This window comes from Barbus barbus (assembly GCF_936440315.1).
Source record: "Barbus barbus genome assembly, chromosome: 10".
NCBI lineage: Eukaryota > Metazoa > Chordata > Actinopteri > Cypriniformes > Cyprinidae > Barbus > Barbus barbus.
In genome coordinates, this window is record NC_136738.1 from 22,524,777 (window position 1) to 22,547,232 (window position 22,456).

General features: G+C 39.6%; 1 protein-coding gene across 3 annotated transcripts in view; it reads left to right on the top strand.

Annotated features, from left to right (window-relative positions):
* The window catches only part of kdm6a (lysine (K)-specific demethylase 6A), a gene marked incomplete at its 3' end in the record, with an annotated part of 60,800 nt that extends 38,393 nt beyond the window's left edge, over window positions 1–22,407 (top strand). For 2 of the 3 annotated variants that reach the window (XM_079427475.1, XM_079427476.1), the window contains 16 exons: window positions 55–132; window positions 986–1,090; window positions 1,204–1,587; window positions 4,163–4,932; window positions 6,563–6,692; window positions 6,960–7,065; window positions 8,051–8,256; window positions 10,845–10,906; window positions 10,995–11,069; window positions 12,933–13,081; window positions 13,207–13,321; window positions 13,455–13,642; window positions 18,442–18,583; window positions 18,709–18,835; window positions 20,784–20,954; window positions 21,065–22,407. In XM_079427475.1, coding sequence (XP_079283601.1) covers window positions 55–132; window positions 986–1,090; window positions 1,204–1,587; window positions 4,163–4,932; window positions 6,563–6,692; window positions 6,960–7,065; window positions 8,051–8,256; window positions 10,845–10,906; window positions 10,995–11,069; window positions 12,933–13,081; window positions 13,207–13,321; window positions 13,455–13,642; window positions 18,442–18,583; window positions 18,709–18,835; window positions 20,784–20,954; window positions 21,065–21,097 — 2,841 coding nt within the window. Of the gene's footprint in view, window positions 1–54; window positions 133–985; window positions 1,091–1,203; window positions 1,588–4,162; window positions 4,933–6,562; window positions 6,693–6,959; window positions 7,066–8,050; window positions 8,257–10,844; window positions 10,907–10,994; window positions 11,070–12,932; window positions 13,082–13,206; window positions 13,322–13,454; window positions 13,643–18,441; window positions 18,588–18,708; window positions 18,836–20,783; window positions 20,955–21,064 lie in introns of those variants that run through there. The other variant, XM_079427477.1, reaches the window with a different exon arrangement.
* Window positions 22,408–22,456: the final 49 nt, after the last annotated feature.

Genomic DNA, 22,456 nt, shown 5'->3' on the forward strand with positions numbered 1-22,456 from the left:
TACAACTATCAAGCAATGTTTGTTTTATTTACTGGTTTCTCATCTCCCCATCAGAATTCACCAGATTCCTGGGAAAATGATCCAGGTCATCATCAAGTCCCCAACTGGAGTTTAACCCCACAGAAGCTTCAGGTTGGTAGATTCAATTTTTATGGTGGTTTCCACATCTGTAAATTGTTGAATATTAATGATTTATGTACACTAACAGGCAACTTTTTCCTTTTGTTTTTGAAATAAGTTTCTCAGTTTTACCAAGGCTGCATTTATTTGACCAAAAAGTATGATAAAAACACTAATATTGTGAAATATTATAATTAAAAATTCATTTTCTATTTTATATATTTTAAAACATTATTTATTCCTGTGATGACAGCTGAATTTTCAGCAGTCATTATGCCATTTGTCAGTGTCTAATGATTTTCAGAAATAATTCTAATATGTGAATTATTTGCTATAGGTGTGGAAATAGAAGTGTTTGCTATTATCAATGATGAAAACGGTATTTGCTTTTTTGAAACTGTGATACACTACCATTTCTAGATTAAAATTAATTTGCGATGCATTAAAATCATCAGAAGTCACAGTATAGGAATTTGTTACAAAATATTTATATTTCAAATAAATGCTGTTCTTTTAGAACGTCAAAGATCATGTGACACTGAAGGCTGAAGTAATGGCTGCTGAAAATCAGCTGTGTTATCATAGAAATAAATAGTTTTTTAAAATATATGACAACAGATAACCATTGTTTTAAATTGCAATAGTATTTCACAATATTACGGTTTTTACTGTATTTTTGATTGCATACAAGCAGCCTTGGTGAGCCTGAGAGAATTCTTTCAAAAACTTAAAAAGAAAATCTTAATTTGAACTTTTGACTAGTAGTGCATTTTTATCCAGATATTGTACTGGAGTTGGTGCAAAGCAAACTATTCTGCTATTCTGGTTTTGTGATGTATTTTTTTTTTTTTTTTTTTTAACTCAGCTTCTGGAACAGTTACGGACCAACAGGTCTAATCTGAAGCCAGTGCAGCTGCAGATGCTGGAACAGTTGGAAAAGCAGCTCAGTCTAATGCAACAGAATCAGCAGGTATGTGTCATGTATAGTTGTGCATAACAGACTGCAAACTTTTAGACAGGCCAGAGGTAGCCTAAATTAACTTACTGAGTTTTTGATACCGATGGTCTTGTTTTCCCCAACAGATGAGGCTGAATGCTATGAGTCAGATACGACCCAGTGTGTCCAACGGTCCTACAGCCGACCCCTCACTGCCTGTGAACTCTAATTCCACATCCTCCTCTCACCATCCACACATCGCTCTTTCCCGCACACCCTCTGCCCACTCACGATGCGCTGCTCAGCCAATAACCAACGGACCTGTCCCTGCAAGCCCCGCCCCATGCACGGCTGGAACCCTGGGTAACACAGGTGCCGTCTCTGTGGGTAATAATCATCCCCCAGGATCGGGGAGCAACGGAAACGTGCCTTACTTGCGGCAAAACGCACTACCTCATAACTGCACAACCCCCACCAGCAGCAGCATGGATGATGAACCGTGGAAAAGCCAACACATCAACTCCACTCAGGTGAGATTAAATGTCCTGGCCAATATGATAAGATCATAATTATCATGTTATGTATGATCAGGATGGGACGATACACCTACCTCCCGATTCGATACTATCACGATACTTGGGTGCCGATACGTTCTGTATTGGGAATTTTTATATATATATATATTTTTTTTAAGAATTTCGATTTTACCAGTATTGCGATTTTGTTTTTTGTTTTCAACTTTAGACCATGTGGAAAAAGTTGAATGATACACTTAATATAAGACTATGGCCCAGTTTCATAGACAGGGCTTAGCCTAAACCAGGATTAGGCCATAGTTCAATTAGGACATTTAAGTAATGTTTATAAACATGCCTTAGAAAAAAACATTACTGGTGTGCATCTTAAGACAAAACAAAGACACTGACATGTTTTAAGATCAGTCAGTGCAAATTTCTTTCAGTTGAAACAGCTCAGATTTACATTTTAGTCTAGGACTAGGTTTAAGCCTTGTCTGTGAAACCGGGGGTATAAGTCTCAATAAAAAAAAAAACACATCTTAGCAGTCACTATTGTGATTCGATATTTCAATTTATTGTGATTTTTGTTTAAAGACTAGACAATGGAAAATAGTTGATTATACCCTTAAAAGAGACTGTATATGATGAGTCATATTAACAAAAACAACGCATCACATTTTTCTAAACTTTTATTTCAGGATCATACACATTCACAGTGGATATTTAAAGTACCTTCAACCATGAAACTTTAAAGTACCAAAACCCTGAACTTGCACATTAATATGGTAGTCAAATGTTCAACAAAATGAGCAGAAAAAGTCCTTTCTGAAATAAAATAAAATGCTATGTTACTTTGCATACCGTTTTAGTCATGTCTTCCCGGCAGTGTGTGAAATCCAAAGTGTTTCCACTTTGGATTCAAAACGTGAAGATGCAGAACGAATTCTGGGAGAGGTTTGATCCTCTGCCTCCGTCATGGTTTTGCTTCTTGCTCCGGCTTTAACCGTATATGACGTCATCTAATGCAGCACCGCGAGAGCTACAGAGAGCAGACGCTCCGCGTGCTTTCGAATCACTCTCGCGACCACACCTATACATCTGTTGAAATTACAAAGCGCTAACTTCTCCCCACCACCTCTTAGGAAAAATAAAATGAAGAAATAAAAATCTTTTCTGAGGTAAGTAATTTTATTTCACGATAACGATATCACGATTTAGTTATTTTTTTCTTTTAAAAAGGTTTTTATGATAGGCTTATTAAAATCTTTGATACTTTGGATCTTTTTTCAGCTGTTTACTCTCTCTCTCTTTAAGACCTAAATTACTGTGTTTATGAGGATACTTGCAAAGATGGGGATTATGACGCATATAAGGGTTTGTAATGTTCAAAGCCAATAAAGTGGCAAAAAATGCACGCTCCTCTCACAGAAACCAAGACGGCGCACGCATATAGCTTTGTTGTTTGTGTTTCAACGGCTTAAAATCGGTTGTTTTAAAACAGTGCTTCAAAACATCCATGCTGTGTCCATGCTACAGACGTAGTCCCTCGTTTAGAAACGAGCTCCTCGATCATTTTGTCCTGGCTGGACTTTCTCCTGCTCGGAGCCACCTTCTGTCTCCACTTCACGCCTGTGGTGGCGTGTAAGATTGCAGTCATCAAAATGATGAAAATGTATTACCGTAAACAATGTATTTTGCGACACCACGAAACAAACGATAGAGCATAATATGAAATGATAGATTTTTTTATTTCGTCCATCCGATAGATAGATAGATAGATATAGATAGATAGATCTATCTATATAAATACAAATCTTGTGTAATAGGGCTATCTGTAATCAGAAGCACATTTAGTCATTTAGCAGATGCTTTTATCCGAAGCGACAAACAAATGAAGACAATGGAAGCAATCAAAATCAACAAAAGAGCAATAATATGCAAGTGCTACAACAAGTCTCTTAAATTAGCTTAATGCATTATACGTAGCAAGTTTAAAAAAATTAAAAAAATTATAGAAAAAGAATAGAGCAAACTAGTGTTTTGCTTTTGTTAATTGTATAATATATAAAAAGAAAACAAATAGATAAAATATAAAAAGATTAGAAAAGCTAGTGTTTTTTTTTTTTAATTTAAATTAAATTATATTCCAGTTTTAAATTATTAACGTGTTTCATAAACACACAATCCTCTCTGGATTACAATCCGCCATCAAAATGATTCATTTAATTATTCTAGCTGCTGTGAGAAAAGGCTATAAACAATCCGCCACCTGCAGCATCCTCACATGCGGTAGCCTAGTAGCCGGGACAACTTCTATGTTTACAGACGTGACGTAATGATGCAGTGCCATGTTCGAATTTCCCATGAAAACCTACCTGTACCACTCAAATTTGAAAACATTATATGCTAACTGTTGTGAATCGGGCTAAAGTAAGGCGATAGTTTTGAACACTACGTGGTTGCTCAAATATTGATTTCAGATCATTTTTAACCAAAAAAAGTTACGGACTGCAGCTTTAAGTTAGGATGAAAGAATAACAATTTCACTGCTTAACCCTGCATTCCTTGCACTTTATCTTTATTGCAGGGGCTTCAGAAGAGTCCAGGTTCATATTCAGCAGGTCCCAATGGCAAGCAGCCTTTCTCTTCCGCTGGGACGTCCCAGCCTACCCCGGCAGCCGGCACTGGCGTTCCAAATCAGGTCGGATGTTCGGCCACAGCCAGCGACACGTTAGCGCAGGAGGCCAGTCACAATCACCTCCCCTCCCCTAGCTCCCCTCACTCTGCTACCTCAGGTGGACAGAAAGACACGGTGCACACCAAAGAGAGCAAGCCTTCAGGAAACGGGCATTCCGCAGGGACGCCTAACAGCACTGCCACTGCAGAAGGACTGCCTAATCACGTCCATCAGGGCCAGGCAGACGCTGCTGGAGCGAAACCCTGCTCACCAGGTGTACTTAGTTCAGACAATCCTCAGCTCTCTGCCTTGATTGGAAAAGCCAATGATAGTAATAATAGTAATGGCAGTGGGTTGACGGCTGCCGACACAAAGGTTAACAACGTTCACTCGAGTTTGCACCAGGGGCTTAAGGCGCAGGAGAACTCGGTGGCCTCCTCCCCATGTTCTGCCATGTCCACGGCTACATCCTCACCCAAATCAGCAGACCATCACAGCACTCAGAACAGTGTTAACAGCCTTAACAGCCCTACGCTCAATGGCAAAGGCCTGGAGGACTCTCAGAGCCCCTTGAAGGTGGCATCTCCACTGATTTGTCATAAACCCAAGCCTCCCTCTTTCGCCCCCTGGTCTTCTGTCTCCATCTACCCCAGCTCCAGTGATGTGCTCAAAGCATGCAGGTGAGTTACTCATTCTTGTATGCATTTGGGCCTAGTTGTGCAAAATTCCAAACAGATTTCTTGATGGGTTTTGTGCTGTTTTTTTTGGTTGGGTTATACCAAGCTACCTTAACAGGATTATAAGCTTTTTTTTGTGTGTGCATATAGATTACGTAGCTAGACCATATTATCACCTTTTCGGTTATAATACAAATCCATCCTAGTTGATTTGGTTTCAATCTGCTGTAAAATGGTTTAGGCTGATGATTTGATGTATTGTTTTGATTTGTGCTAGAAAATGTTTTGCAGGGGTGAGCTGTTGAGCTGTTAATTATTTGGAAGGTAGTTACTTGTTGATTATTGGAAGCTAAATACTTGTTGATTAGTGTTATATATATTTTGTCATTGTACAAGCATTGATGGGGAAACGTCATGGGGATGTGTCTTCTAATTATGTTAGGGATGTGTATGTAAAATATACAGCTGTGTGTGGTTCTCTTCAAGATGGTCTTTGATTGCTTTCAATACACTGTCAATATAGTTATATGTACACTACTGTTTAAAAGTTTGGGGTCAGTATGTTTTTTGGTTTGCAAAAATGTATTCAGTGAGGACGCACTAAATTGAGCAAAAGTAACAGTAAAGACATTTATAATATTGCAAACGTTTCTATTTGAACGTTCTTTTGAACTTTCTATTCAAAGAATCTTGGAGAAAAAATGTATCAAGGTTTCCACAAAAATATTATGCAGTGCAAGTTTTCAAAATTGGTAATTATTAGAAATGTTTTGTGACACTACATTTAAAACAACAGTATTTTACAATATTAATGCATTTATTTTATTTTTGATCAAGTAAATGTAGCCTTAAGAGCCCGAAAAAAACTTGGAGATCCTAAACTTTTAAACAGCAGTATATGCACAGGTTTATTTATTTTTATTTTTTTTTAATTGGAGTGCTGATTTCATATGCACAGATTTTTTTGTGTGTGTATTGGAGTGCTAATTTCATATGCATTTGTTAACCCATCTAGTGCCTAGTAGTAAGCAAAACGGATAAATCCCTGCTTGCAAAATATTTTATGCCGCAGCATGTTAAAAAAAAGCTATTGCATCATTAAAAATGACAGCGAAAGTGCCACACTACCCAACAACACAGAGACTAAGCTGCAGAAAATGTCAGGCAGTGTCCAAGTTGTCAGTTTTCACAATCAGCAAGGTTCTGCTTCCAAACAAAAGCCTGCATGACTACGCTTCAGCCTCACAGCTGTAATTATTTAGAGAAATTTTAGTTACTGAACTTTTGACCCTCTGCCGTGTTGTTTAATGTGGGACATTTCTTCAGTGCTTACAGTTTCATTGCACTGTTTGTTTTGTTTTGATGGGGAAGGGCATTGCCAGTATGTCTCTCCGTCTCTAGTGATCTGGCTTATGGCTCCACCTGTGTCTAGAAAGCAACGGCACATGTACTGACCCTCAATGTCCCTGTCATGCTGATGAGAATACATCAGAGATGACAGTCTTCACCGTAGCATGCAGTCAATTAAAATGAGTTTTTGATCAAATAAATTGTATTGTATTCTATTCTATTCTAATGTTACAAACAGCCATTTGGACGTGCTAATGAATATTTCATGAAAATTATTTTGCAGAAACCTGATGAAGAATGGTTTGTCCAGTAACAGCATCTTGCTGGACAAGTGTCCCCCTCCACGGTTACCACCTGCACCCTTCCCTCCTCTGCCAAAGGACAAGCTCAATCCTCCCACCCCTAGTATTTATGTGAGTAAAACATCCATCATCTTACACAGTGCAGCCTGGTTGCTCTTTATCTACTCTTTCTAGTATTACTGCCGTCATACTATTTACAAGTCAAAATACAAGGCACAAAGTTCCAGTTGCACCGATTAAAGACATTTGTTGCCATGGAAAAGAAGTCAATTTTGTTTGACCTTAATTTATGCTTGCACATTTATTTATTTTTAATTCCAAGCTTTTAGTTTCTTCAGTCAAATAAACCTTTTTTCTTTTTTTTTTAATCCTTGGCAGTTGGAGAACAAGAGGGATGCTTTCTTTCCGCCGCTACACCAGTTCTGCACAAACACATCCAACCCCGTTACAGTGATCCGTGGCCTGGCTGGAGCACTCAAGCTAGGTGAGAGTGCGTTTCTGGGCGCTTGTGCGCATTTGAGTGCTTGCCAAAGCACTGTGTATGTATGAGCGATGATCTGTGGTCTGTATTATTTTGATTTACCCTTTTATGGGTTTTGTTGCATATTAGCAATCGGTCAGGAGACATTTAAATAGCAAAAAGTGAGTTTTGGCACACGTTTCAGGATGACTTGGGTATAAATGACAACAGCACCATCTGCATGTTGAAAGTGGCATTACATGGGAGCATCCCCACCACAAAAAAAAAACTCCAGCAGGGTTCTTCTTAAATGGAGTTTTTATGTACCTGCTCTTCAAACCTCATAAATGACATGATAGAATATATACTTTTGCTTTCAAATGGGCTCTAATGGTCACCTTTCTACAGAAAGTAGAAGTATTTTAGGGGAAATTGACATTAAAATTTTTAATTTTGATTCTGACTGATATTGTATGCTTGTTATTGTGTTGTCATGGACTATCAATGTTAGATATATTATATATATATATATATATATATATATATATATATTTCATCATTACTGTCTGGCAAGTTGCTATTTGGGAAATTTGGGCCATTTGGACAAAATGTGTATACTGCCTGTGATGTCAAATGGCAAAAATAAAGTGTTGTTTGTCCATATTTTTCTACATATGGCCTCAATCTTTGTGTAAGGGTTTGATATGTTAACCTCATATTCATGTTCGAGTTGTATAAATGGTTGTGGCAGTTTGGTTGCATTCTTCAGTGTAATGAAGGTTTATATGCAGGTGTGGCTTGGATTCCAGCACTTTTTTTTTTTTGCCAATTAATTTTTTTTTATAAAAACATTCTCTCCAAAACCATACCTTAAACATGCAAAAAAAGTAATCACCTTTTGAAATGATTATTATTGTAGTTAATAATTAGATATTTAATTAATATTTATTTCTGTTTTCACGCTTTGTTTTCATCAGTTGACATTTTGGTGTCTTTCTCTTCATGTCAGATCTAGGATTGTTCTCTACCAAGACTCTGGTGGAGGCCAACCCAGAGCACCTGGTGGAGGTGAGGACTCAGTTATCTCAGCCCACTGATGAGAACTGGGATGTGACGGGAAGCAGAAAGATGTGGCGTTTTGAAAGCAGCCGGTCTCACACCACCATCGCCAGATACGCTCAGTACCAGGCCTCGTCTTTCCAGGAATCGTTGCGGGTGAGTCGTCATAATTCCCACATTAAGGAAAAACATGCAATCCCAAGATGTCGGGAGATTAGCTTAATATTTTATTAGTGGATTCAGTTTAATGTGGATATTTTGTTTGGAACAAAAAAAATTCAACTCTCTACTTAAAAATAATTGCCACAATTTTCAACTCTTGATTGTCCATTGGCTCAGTACATTTCCTCCTCATGCCAAGCATTCGGGTGTAAGCAGGGGTCGCAAAATTTCTAAATCCCTGGTAGCCCTTCGGGCAGGTGCTCTTTAGATTTTGGTAGCCCGAAAATAATTTAACTAGCCCAAATAAAATAAAGACCATAAATGTCAATCAAAAACATTTTCAATACACAAATATCAACGAATATCAAGGAAAGAGTTTTATTTGACTATTTACAAGGTATTTGCAGAATTCTTAATCTAAGGCAATTTGAAAAATTATTTCTTATACCATTTTAACGCATTTAAAAACCTTAAACTCTTCAATTTAGTTGTATCAAATTTAAGGACCCGTGGGAGCAATGTTCCCTCTAATTGTTTTTCTTGCTGAGCAAAACTTTTCTCTATTGGGCGGACATTTCGGGCACCTGAGCAAAAGCATTCTTTATACCAGACCTGTACAGCATGCACACAAAAAAGTGTGTAACTTTGAACTTCAATGTGCTATTTATATTTGATTTGACCCTTGATGTAACTAAATACTGATTGATGTAACTAAATGATGAACATTTTAGGTTACCTGAGAAAACATTTTTACTGTACAATACACTGCTGTTCAAAAGTTTGGATCAATAAAGTTTTTTAAAGAAGTTTCTTATGCTCATCAAGGCTGTATCTATTTGATAAAAAATACTGAATATTATTTCACAAAATAATATTGTGAAATATTATTGCAATTTGAAAAATGTTTTCTATTTTAATATACTTTGAAAATACTGCTTTGCTTCACAGGAATAAATAAAATTTTAGTGTCACATGATCCTTTAGAAATGATTCTAATATGCTGATTTTTAATCAGTGTTGGAAAGAGTTGTACTGCTTTTTTATTTTTTTATACTGTATTTTTTGGGACCTGTGATTTTTTTTTTTTTTTTTTTATTTATTTATTTATTTTTTTAAATAAAAAGTTAAAAAGAACAGTGTTTAGTCAAAATAGAGATTGTGAGTTACAATATAAACTATTCAAAAGTTTGGGGTCAGAATTTTTTTTTCTTTTTTAAAGATACTTCAAAAAAGTTTAAAGAAAGTTAAATTAACTTTATTCAGCAAGGATGTGTTAAATGGATAAAATTGATAGCAAAGACTTTTATATTGTAAGAAAATATTTATATTTTGAATAAATGCTGTTCTTCTAAACTTTTTATTAATCAAAGAAAAAAGTAACAGGTTACAAAAAAATATTAAGCAGCACAACAGTTTCAACACTGATAATAAATCAACATATTAGAATGATTTCTGAAGGATCATGTGACTCTGAAGAGTAATGATGCTGAAAATTCAGCTTTGATCACAGGAATACTATTTTAAAGTATAGGTATTAAAATAGGAAACCAATATTAGAAATTGCAATATTTCACTTTATCACAGTTTTTTCTGTATTTTTGAAATGAATACAGCCTTGATGAGCAAGAGACTCCAAGTCAAAGACTCAAAAACAAGGTCAATTATTTATCAGGTTTATAATATAGCCCTATCATAATATATTATCAAAACAAACTATTTAAACTGATAGAATAGAAACTGAAGCAAAACTTAAGCTGAGATCTGTAAGTTAAATATAAAAAAACGTGAACATATGAATTCTTCTATAGCTGTCTAAACATCGTTATGAAGTACAGTTTGTACAATACTCTTGTGTGTGACTGTACATGTCTTTGTTACCGTTCTTTGCCCATCCTCCGCTATTTCCAGCACTTAATCAAGCCACTCTTCTTTAATACATGAGGACGTTTTATTTCACACGTCATTGTGTTTGCGTTGTCTCTCGTGTTGAGCGCACTGCAACTATTGAAGTATTCAGTTTCTACAGCGACTCATTTGGTGCATATCGTTCTTTCTATAAAACCGGTTCTAACTCTGTCGTGACATCAGCTCTATAGCGGTTTGCCCGAGCATTGCTATTCTTTCCCTTTTACTGGCGGCATTCAATCAAATGGCTTCCCAACTCATTTTTGTGCACGCGAGGCACATTATTTGTTCTGCGCGGCCGCGCTCCGCTTAGAGGGAACACTGCATGGGAGCCCTGTATTTAAGGTAGCCCATCGGGCAGGGCAGTGATACATTTTGGTAGCCCGACTGGAAAACACAGTAGCCCCGGGACGTCGGGCTAGCGATTTTGCAAGCCCTGGGTGTATGCATGTTTTTGTGTGACTGTCATGCCATTTGGGAGTTGTTGTTTTTTCACTGAGATTTTTGACAAAGATGCATTAGCAGTTTCTGAAGCAATCCAAAAACTTGAAGCGTTTACTCTCAGCCAGCTGTGTTAGGAGATACAGACAGACATTGAATGCTGTTGATGCTGTGAAACACTTCATGATTGGTGCTTGGATTCTAATGGTTGCTTTTTCACTTTTTTTATCTAACAGGAGGAAAATGAAAAGAAAGGGCAGAAAGACCACTCAGACACAGAATCTGCTCCATCAGAAAAGTAAGTCCATGTTCAATTAAAGTCTTAAATGTTTTAGAGACTTTTGACAGAACCATAGTCTGTAACTGGAGCCTGTGTTTTGTTTCAGTGTGGTCCACAGAAGAAGAGGTCCCTTTAAGCACATCAAGTTTGGGACCAACATTGACTTGTCAGATGAGAAAAAGTAAGTGCTCACTGGCTTTGTTCCCCTTCTAAGCATTCAAGCGGAATACAAAGTTGCGGATCTGCTTGCGCATTAAAGGATTAGTTCACTTCAGAATAAAATTTTTGATAATTTCAACTTCTAATTTTGACCCCCATGTCATCCAAGATGTTAATGTCTTTCGTTCTTCAGTCAAAAAGAAATAAAGGTTTTTGAGGAGAATGTTCCAGGATTTTTCTCCATATAGTGGACTCTAATGGTGGCCAATGGGTTGAAGGTCCAGAATGCAGTTTCGATGCAGCTTCAAAGTGCTCTACACGATCCCAGCCGAGGAATAAAAGGCTTATCTAGTGAAACGAGCTGACATTTTCTAAAATAAATAAACATTTATATACTTTTTTAATCACAAATGCTAGTCTTGGACTAGCTCTGCGATGCACGTCCACAACTTCACACATTACATAATCACGTTGGAAAGGTCATAATTTTTCATAGCGGTTAAAAAAAAAAAAGTGTAAACATATTTTTTTATTCAGAAAATTGCTGAATGTTTCATTAGATAAGACCCTTATTCCTCGACTGGGATTGTGTAGTGCCCTTTGAAGCTGCGTTGAACCTGCAATTTGGAGCTTATAAGAAAAATCCTGTCATTTTCCTCAGTCGCAACTTTTTTTATGAAAAAAATGCATTTGCAGGCACAACATTTGTTCGTAAAATTGCAGATATAGGCACAATTGGCAGTCGTGGCCTAATGGTTAGAGAGTCGGACTCGTAATCCAAAGGTTGTGGGTTCAAGTCTCGGGCTAGCAGGGATTGTAGGTGGGGTAACTGTGATAAAGCATCAGTAAGGCCAGTATGACAGTGTACAGACTCTGCCATTCAACCAGATAATTAAATTAAGCCGAATACTATCAAAAACAGTAACAATGTAAATTATTACTGTTTAACCTTCATGTTGTTCCTGTCGTTTTGACCCACTTTAGATTTTAATTTTCCTAAAAATTCTAGTCATTGTTAACACGTTGGTCTAAACTTGCCGACTCTGAGGTGAATAAGCTTAGATCAGTGAGGCCCACGACTATTTGAAAGAAAACAAGCAATTTTTAAAAGGCCTGTAATTTTTGACCAGTAACGCTAAATTGGGTAAAGGATTTTCAGCACAAAGGTTAAAATAGGCTTTTTCTATTTTTAGACATTTGAAAATTTAACATTTTAGCTGTGATAGTAGACTGTTAGTGTTGAAGAGAGCTTCCTAATGTGCTCATTTTGTTATTGAGAAAGTTTCTTATTACTTTTCTTGGTAAATATGAGAAATCTTTCTTAGTAGAAAATGATTGCAGCTTCAAGAAGTGTGGAACAGCTACAGTGCCGTTTTCTTTTTCTGAAGTGTTGATTTCACTTTTATTTCTTGTAACTTGTTTTTTGTCTTTTATAATAGAAGTAGTTACAATAATTTGTAACAAATGTCTTAACAATAATTCTTGCTCAATTTGATGAATTCTAGGATAATTGTCACCTAGCAGAATCTGAAATAACTGTAATCTTTTAAACACTTGTTTCTTTAATGGTCAAATGTCTTTTTATAAAAGAAGTAAGCCACTTGAGTTCATGAAGAGTTTTTTACCATGGTGAAAAGGCACTCCACTTCACGTTGTGCTTAATAACCTTTAACGATAATAAAATCACTTTAATGCATGCCTCATGTGGTTTAGTGCTTAATCAAGATGCTCTAGAGAGTTTAATTGATGTCTAAAAGAGGATTGCGAGTGTTAAATGGGTCCTTTTCAGACCTCTTGCAGTGTTCAGACAGACTCCTAGAGTTATGATGGAACAGGGGACATGTTAGGTCGCTGCATCTGACCTCATCGCTCTTTGGCCTTGCAGGTGGAAGCTGCAGATGGCTGAGTTGAGTAAGCTGCCTGCCTTCGTGCGGGTGGTGTCTGCAGGGAATCTGCTCAGTCATGTGGGCCACACCATTCTCGGCATGAACACAGTCCAGCTCTATATGAAGGTCCCAGGCAGCAGGACACCAGGTCAGCTTAATGGCATGCAAGCAGATGCACATCTCACCGTGCTTTACCGAGACATTATTCAAATACAGACGTTACAGAGTTGAAAGTCGGAATGTTAATAAAAACTATTTCTTTTTTCCATTCAGGGCATCAAGAAAATAACAACTTCTGCTCTGTGAACATTAACATCGGCCCTGGAGATTGTGAATGGTTTGCTGTTCCTGAGCCGTACTGGGGTGTCATGAATGACTTCTGTGAAAAGTAAGCACAATCAAAAATACTTTACTTCTGCTGAAACACCCTATTTTGTGTTTTAAAGTAAGTTTAGTATAAAATAGGAATTTAAGCATGTTTGTAAGTCTATGTCTTACTGACTGAAACATTCTTTATGCAGGAATAATATAAATTACCTAATGGGCTCATGGTGGCCAAATCTAGAGGACTTGTATGAGGCCAATGTTCCAGTGTATCGCTTTATCCAACGACCAGGTGATCTGGTCTGGCTCAATACAGGCACTGTGCATTGGGTTCAGGCTATTGGCTGGTGCAACAACATTGCCTGGAATGTAGGACCACTCACTGGTAAATATGTCAAATTGCTTATTACTGATATTGCACCACCAGGGGCCAAAAGGGCCTAGAAATGAAAATAGGTGCACACCGTACGGACACTCTAGACCAGGGGTCTTCAACTAAAATTGCTTGAGGGCCAGTAATGAACTCTCCTCACCAGCCGAGGTCCGGAAAGTTATATATAAAAACAATTGATGGTTTTTGCCAGACCAGGGTATCTGCAGGATATTTAAGCTTAAATTCAAGACTTTTAAAGACCTTTTCAAGACCTGCACAAATAAAAAAAAAAAAGACTGTAAAAAGCATGATTTACAGTTCAGATGCAGGTTTTCACAAAAACAAAAGGTTTTATAAAATGATAAACTTCACATTTCAGCCTTTAAGAGTCAAAAGAATCAATTCATATAATTTAAACAATTATTATCAAGTATTAAGTGTAACATAAATATATTTTACAGTCTTAATTGTTTACATTTTTATAATAGGCTACTTTATCTTGTCGATCCACCAGTTCACAATTACAACTCTTGTGTTTTTGCTGCTTAAAAACATAGGTTAATTTTCACATTGGTCTTTGAAAACAGCAGAAGAGCTAATTGAAAATGGAAAATCATTCTCTTCCAGCAGGTGGCGCTTTTGGAACGGCAGTACATAAAGCAGCACAGCAGCTGACGTTGAAACTTGCAACGCTCATATTTATACAATGAATAGCCTTTTGAAGTTAAATCGCAATTGTTGTCTTTCTGTCCCCCTCCTGAAATCCTAATTAAGACTTTCTTGTACCATTTTAAGACTTTTTAAGGACCTGTCAACTTTCCTAAATTTTGAAAATGCCATTGTTTTTCACTCACTGAAATTTTCTGCACGCAGCGAGCTGCTCTCCTCTCTCATCACTGCATGCACGACTGCACCCAAACGGCTCCACTGAGCTCACCTTAATGTGCTTCATATATATTTGATTTATTAGAAATTAGCATTTAGCATTTATTTAATTGTCAAAAGCCTTCACGGTCTGCATGGACGCATCTTGCAGTCCGTATTCGGACCGGAGTCTGCCAGTTAATTATTTAATTATTTTGTATTTTGAGACCATTTTATCAAAGAAGGATACATACATTTAATTTTAAAAGGCCATGAATAAAATACTTGAAAAAAGCCCGCACACTCAATAATTGTTAACTTGGCATTGAAAATGGTCAACATGTGACCGAAACGTTTGCCTTGTCCATCCATCCATCTTCTTCCGCTTATCCGGGGCCGGGTCGCGGGGACAGCAGTCTAAGCAGGGATGCCCAGACTTCTCTCTCCCTAGACACTTCCTCCAGCTCTTCCGGTGTCCCGAGGCGTTCCCAGGCCAGCATAGTCTCTCCAGCGTGTCCTAGGTCTTCCCCGGGGTCTCCTCCCAGTGGGACGCGCCCGGAACACCTTCCCGGGAAGGCGTCCAGGAGGCATCCGGAACAGATGCCCGAGCCACCTCAGCTGACCCCTCTCAATGTGAAGGAGCAGCGGCTCTACTCTGAGCTCCTCCCGAGTGACCGAGCTTCTCACCCTATCTCTAAGGGATCGCCCAGCCACCCTGCGGAGAAAGCTCATTTCAGCCGCCTGTATCCGGGATCTTGTCCTTTCGGTCATGACCCAAAGCTCATGACCATAGGTGAGAGTAGGAACGTAGATTGACCGGTAAATCGAGAGCTTCGCCTTGCGGCTCAGCTCTTTCTTCACCACGACAGACCGGTACATCGACCGCATTACTGCAGAAGATGCACCGATCCGTCTGTCAATCTCCCGTTCCATCCTTCCCTCACTCGTGAACAAAACCCCAAGATACTTAAACTCCTCCACTTGAGGCAGGAACTCTCCACCAACCTGAAGTGGGCAAACCACCCTTTTCCGACTGAGGACCATGGCCTCGGATTTGGAGGTGCTGATTCTCATCCCAGCCGCTTCACACTCGGCTGCAAACCGTCCCAGTGCCTACTGAAGGTCCTGGCTTGATGAAGCCAACACGACAACGTCATCTGCAAAAAGCAGAGACGAAATCGTGTGGTCACCAAACCTGACACCCTCCGGCCCCTGGCTGCGCCTAGAAATTCTGTCCATAAAACTTATGAACAGAACCGGCGACAAAGGGCAGCCCTGCCGGAGTCCAACATGCACCGGGAACAAGTCTGACTTACTGCCGGCAATGCGAACCAAGCTCCTGCTTCGGTCATACAGGGACCGGACAGCCCTTAGTAAAGGACCCCGGACCCCATACTCCCGGAGCACCCTCCACAGGCCGCCGCGAGGGACACAGTCGAATGCCTTCTCCAAATCCACAAAACACATGTGGACTGGTTGGGCAAACTCCCATGAACCCTCCAGCACCCTGTAGAGGGTATAGAGCTGGTCCAGTGTTCCACGGCCCGGACGAAAACCACACTGTTCCTCCTGAATCCGAGGTTCTGCTATCGGCCGTATTCTCCTCTCCAGTACCCTGGCATAGACTTTCCCAGGGAGGCTGAGAAGTGTGATCCCCCTGTAGTTGGAACACACCCTCCGGTCCCCCTTCTTAAAAAGAGGGACCACCACCCCGGTCTGCCACCCCAGAGGCACTGTCCCCGACCGCCACGCGATGCTGCAGAGGCGTGTCATCCAAGACAGCCCCACAACATCCATAGACTTGAGGTACTCAGGGCGGATCTCATCCAACCCCGGTGCCCTGCCACCGAGGAGTTTCTTGACTACCTCGGTGACTTCAGCTTGGGTGATGGACGAGTCCACCTCTGAGCCCTCAGCCTCTGCTTCCTCAATGGAAGACGTGACGGCGGGATTGAGGAGATCCTCAAAGTATTCCTTCCACCGTCCAACGATATCCCCAGTCGAGGTCAGCAGCTCCCCACCTCTACTGTAAACAGCGTTGGTAGGGCACTGCTTCCCTCTCCTGAGGCGCCGGACGGTTTGCCAGAATCTCTTCGAGGCCAGCCGATAGTCCTTCTCCATGGCCTCACCGAACTCCTCCCAGGCCCGAGTTTTTGCCCCCACAACCACCCGGGCTGCAGTTCGCTTGGCCTGTCGGTACCCGTCAGCTGCCTCAGGAATCCCACAAGCCAGCCAGGCCCGATAGGACTCCTTCTTCAGCTTGACGGCATCCCTTACTTCCGGTGTCCACCACCTGGTTCGGGGATTGCCGCCTCGACAGGCACCGGAGACCTTACGACCACAGCTCCGAGCGGCCGCTTCGACAATGGAGGTGGAGAACATGGTCCACTCGGACTCAATATCTCCAGCCTCCCTCGGGATCCGGTCGAAGCTCTGCCGGAGGTGGGAGTTGAAGATCTCTCTGACAGGAGACTCGGCCAAACGTTCCCAGCAGACCCTCACAGTACGCTTGGGTCTGCCAAGTCTGTCCAGCTTCCTCCCCCGCCATCGGATCCAACTCACCACCAGGTGGTGATCAGTTGACAGCTCCGCCCCTCTCTTTACCCGAGTGTCCAAGACATACGGCCGCAGGTCAGATGAAACGACCACAAAGTCGATCATCGACCTACGGCCTAGGGTGTCCTGGTGCCACGTGCACTGATGGACACCCTTATGCTTGAACATGGTGTTCGTTATGGACAAACTGTAACTAGCACAGAAGTCCAATAACTGAACACCACTCGGGTTCCTCAATGGAAGACGTGACGGCGGGATTGAGGAGATCCCCCTACCCGTAGGCGCAGGGAAACGACCCTCTCGTTCACCGGGGTGAACTCCAACACATGGCGGCTGAGCTGGGGGGCTATAAGCAAACCCACACCAGCCCGCCGCCTCTCACCATGGGCAACTCCAGAGTGGTGAAGAGTCCATCCTCTCTCGAGGAGTGTGGTTCCAGAGCCCAAGCCGTGCGTAGAGGTGATCCCGACTATCTCTAGTCGGAACCTCTCAACCTCACGCACAATCTCAGGCTCCTTCCCCGCCAGCGAGGTGACATTCCACGTCCCTAGAGCTAGCTTCTGTGTCCAGGGATCGGGTCGTCGAGGCCCCCGCCTTCGACTGCTGCCCGATCCTCTTTGCACCGGCCCCTTACGGTCCCTCCTGTAGGTGGTGAGCCCACGGGAAGGCGGCCCCACGTCGCTCCTTCGGGCTGAGCCCGGCCGGACCCCATGGGGGGAGGCCCGGCCACCAGGCGCTCGCATACGATCCCCAACCCCGGGCCTGGCTCCAGGGTGGGGCCCCGGCTGCGCCATACCGGGCGACGTCACGGTCCTCTGAATATTGTCCATCATAAAGGGCTTTTTGAACCGCTCTTAGTCTGACCCGTCGCCTAGGACCTGTTTGCCTTGGGAGACCCTACCAGGGGGATATAGCCCCGGACAACATGGCTCCTAGGTTCATTCGGGTACTCAAACCCCTCCACCACGTTAAGGTGGCAGTTCAAGGAGGAGTTTGCCTTGTTTTCAGTAAATTGCTTGCACTGCTTTCATCTCGCTTGTGACTTTTGATTTTTGAGAGTGGGCTTTTTTCAAGTATTTTACTCTTTGGGAAACTTTTTTTGGTCTACGCACATCTGTTGGATTGTTTTGAAGGCGCGCTGAGTCTCTGGCTGTTTTTAAAAGGCCATGAATAAAACGACAACAAAATGCTGTCTTGGTAGGCAGCTCACTTGGTTTAAACTGTTATGCATATCAGTTTTGAAGAAGGTGATGTTTTGCAGTCTTATAAAGTAAAATAATAAAAGTGAAACATAATATCAGTATATTTGATAAAGCCTTAAACCTTAAGTTAAAATGTTGTTTATCTCTTTAACTGTTCAGAGTGTTTCATTCTTATCTGTTCTTCCTCAGTGCATCAGTACAAGTTAGCTGTGGAACGCTATGAGTGGAACAAACTCCAGTGTGTCAAATCCATCGTTCCCATGATTCACCTCTCTTGGAACATGGCCAGGAACATCAAAGTGTCAGACCACAAACTCTTTGAGATGATCAAGTGAGTCTACTTCACGACATTTATGATTGCGGTTCTTTGAGAGGTCAAAAGGATGAAGTTTAGCGTGACTGAAATTTCAAGCAGATTAATGAAAGTGTTTAATAAGGTCTGTTCCTCCCCCTCAGGTATTGTTTGTTGAGGACACTAAAGCAGTGTCAGACGTTGAGGGAGGCACTTATAGCTGCTGGAAAAGAACTAGTTTGGCATGGAAGGACCAAGGACGAACCTGCTCACTACTGTAGTATCTGTGAGGTGTGTATTCTTCACCGAAGGTTCTTTAGATTTGAATTGTCTGTGAGTTGTAAATAATAGACAATAGTTTTACACTCGAGAATTAAATGTTTGCTTTGGTACATATTTTTGAAATTACATAATCATCACGAGTTGAAGACTTCAGTCATATCAGTGGTCTAGAAAAAGCTCTTTTTACATTTTCATAATTGACTAGGGCTGCCCCCTAATAGTCAATTAATAACTAGGCTTGGTCGACCAAAATGTTATTAGTCGCAGAAAAGAGAAGAAAAAAAATCCACAGGCGAAGTCACACAGTCCGTGACTAACAGATCGTTAACGGCTAGTCTATGGTAATACAGTAGCCTACACCAGGCAGGACATCCAAACACTCGCCTATCATTCATCGACCTCAAATATGGCTTATCATCTGAAATCTGTATTAGCAACTTTACAGTGTCTGTACGGAGTGTGAAGAGTAAGCACACTCGCTGCAGGACAGATGGAGGCACCAGTGTGCTCACTTGCTCTTAAAATAATGGTCATTTTTGGTCATACAGATAAGAGTAAAGAGTAAATCTTTTGAATCTGTAAAGACTGTTATTTGTGTGCACTCACAATAAAAACATTTCGCGCTTTTGTGAAATAAAGTAAACAGGATGTGCTTTCTACCATCTCGGTCTGTGAACTTGAGCATGAAACACCGTGCAGGCTATATCTTTACCTTACAGACATAAAAAATATATCCATAGAAAGTGACACGTCTACTTTCAAATGAACCAATTCAAATGGAAAACAAATATTCTCCGATTATGTAATCTGTATGAAACATGCATAGAGGCGCATCACTACTGCGGAGATGACAAGTCAGTGTCGCCGACTTCATCTCTTCAACCGAGAACAAAGAAAGCACTAGTTTATCAAAATCTTAAAATATTAAGGAAGTCTCCTAAGTGTTTTTCACTGACATATTCATAATCATTACTTCTGCCGGTGCGCTGTGGCAAGCTTTGTGTGTGTTTGAGCGCTTATTAGACTATGTAGGCAATTAAAGGCTCATAATAATGATTTAAATAGTTTATTAATAAACGTGCGATTAGTCTACTAATGCTCAAAATGAATGACTCTATTTAATGACTAATGATTATTTTAACCATTTAATGACTCGAGGACAGCCCTATAATTGACATATTAGGGAATGTTTAAAATGGACTTTGTCAAACCTAAAAACTTTATTAAAAAGTAATTAAATTCTTTAAATGCATGGGAAAAATCATGAAAATGTCAAGTATTCAAGTGTATTATTTAAAATATTTCTAGTTATATGCTCATCTTTCAAATATTTATTTGGCTTGAAATTTGACTTTGCAAATGTGATGTCTATTTAAAGTGATTTTTGAACATTCTTATCATTTAATCACAAACAGTTGGAAGCATCATAAAAAAAAAGTGGTTGGAGAAGACCTCTGTGTTTGTTCTACATCCCACTCATCATAACCATCATGTTGAGATCGCATTGACCCTGGATGAAATATGCATGTGATGTTGAATGTTGAAATATATAAATTTTTAGATTCTAGAATTTCTGTCCTAGAAATTTTATACAAGGCTTTGCGAAGTCAACGTTCCAAGTTTTTCTTGACACTTTGTTTACCATTAGGTAATTAATATTATTCATTAGGTAATTCATGTTATAAATAAAATATTTTTACATTTTTAACCTTAACCTGGTTTTACCAAAAACATAACTACATTTTAAGGGTTTTTATTAGTTTATGTTTCAGTTCATTTTAATATTTTTCAATTTTTCTCTCTATATATATATATATATATATATATATATATATATATATATATATATATATATATATATATATATATATATATATATATATATATATATATATATATATATATATATATATATACTTTATTGAATTTTTTTGTTTGTTTGTTTTTGTTATTGCAGGTGGAGGTCTTTGATCTGCTGTTTGTCACCAGTGAGAGTAACTCACGTAAGACATACGTGGTCCAGTGCCAGGGCTGTGCTCGGAGATGCAGCCCTAACCTTGAGAACTTTGTGGTTTTAGAGCAGTACAGAATAGAGGACCTCATGCACGTGTATGACCAGTTCACATTAGTAAGTCTCAAAGCCCTTACGCTGACCTTCTCTAGATCTCATTTACATATTCATATGGTCTCAGGTGGCAAGAAATGGGCATGCTTAATATCCTCTGGCTGTTTCCACAGGCCCCACCCCTGCCCTCCTCCTCCTCAACTTGACGTTAACATTAACGGTTCTTCGGATAACACCCTGGAACGCAACACATCTCTTTCTGATATTCAGGAGACCTGACCCAGTTCTACACCACTGGTTTCTGTAGCAAACCCCACAAGGCTGCTGGTTCTAAGCTGTTTGTCTATGCAACCTTGCCAAGTATGGAGTTCTGGCCCACTGGAGTGAAGTGGGATCGTCTCCTTCAGGACTGTTTCAGCTTGTTCAGCACCACTTTTCTTTGAAACACAAACTACAAATAGACTAATTGCTGAGGAAAAATGGTTTTGTGTATATACCACAAATGGCAAAATCACTCAAAACTACTGACTCTTCCTTTTTATTTTACTGTTGCTTTAATCCTCTTTTTTGGTTTTTCTTTTGTCGTCTTCTGTACTTCATGTACAAGCTAATACATGATTTTCTTTCAATCTCATTTCCTTTAAGTACTACCGTAGCTGGGCTTTTTTGTTCAACATTGTCTTTAGGTAACAAAAAAGAGAGACTTGTAATGTGAATTTTTTTTTTTTTTTTTTTTTTTTTTATACTTTTGTCTTTTTTTTAAAGGAAAACGTTAAGTGGGGGGGGGGGGGTAGCCAAGTCACAAAGAAAAATGGGTTGCACATAGACTAAGGAAGAAACTTTAATTTGTGTTTTTTGTTATTTCTAATCTTGTAAATTTACACTATTTATAAATATTTATTGCTTGAAAATATTTGTTGATGGAATGCTGTTATTTTTTTCAGAGTTCCTGCCATTAAATTTTATCGAGTAATGTCATTTTGAACATTTCTCTTTTTACATTTTCTATACATTATTAAAACTGCTTAGCAAGCATTGTACAGAAACATGAAGATTGATATGGTTTATGGGTTACTAATCAGAGTTGTCTTTGTAATTAAAATATTCTTCTTTTGTGATGAAATTCCTTGTCTCGTCTGTGAATTATAATATTTTTGCAATTAGAATAGACTAATTTATTTTTACTTTTTTGCATATGTCTCAAGGTTTGTTTGCCAGCTGTGCTTTGATAACATAAAGATCCTTCACTGGATATATACTGATGAGATTACATAGTCCATTTCATGTCAAGATTGTCCAGCAGAAAACTTAAGTGCTGTATTCCATATTGCCATGCTGCCAGGTTCATACCTTTATGGAGACAGTAAAGGGCCTTAAAAGGGTTGGTCCACCTAAAGAATAAAATTCTGTCATTTACTCACTTTTTTTATTCCAAACCTGTACGACCACCTGTTGAACACAAAATATATTTTGAAGAAGCAAACAAATGGAGACCATTGATTTCCAACGGATGGACGAGAAAGAAAAAAATAATAATTTCAATATTTTCTATGTTCCACACAAAG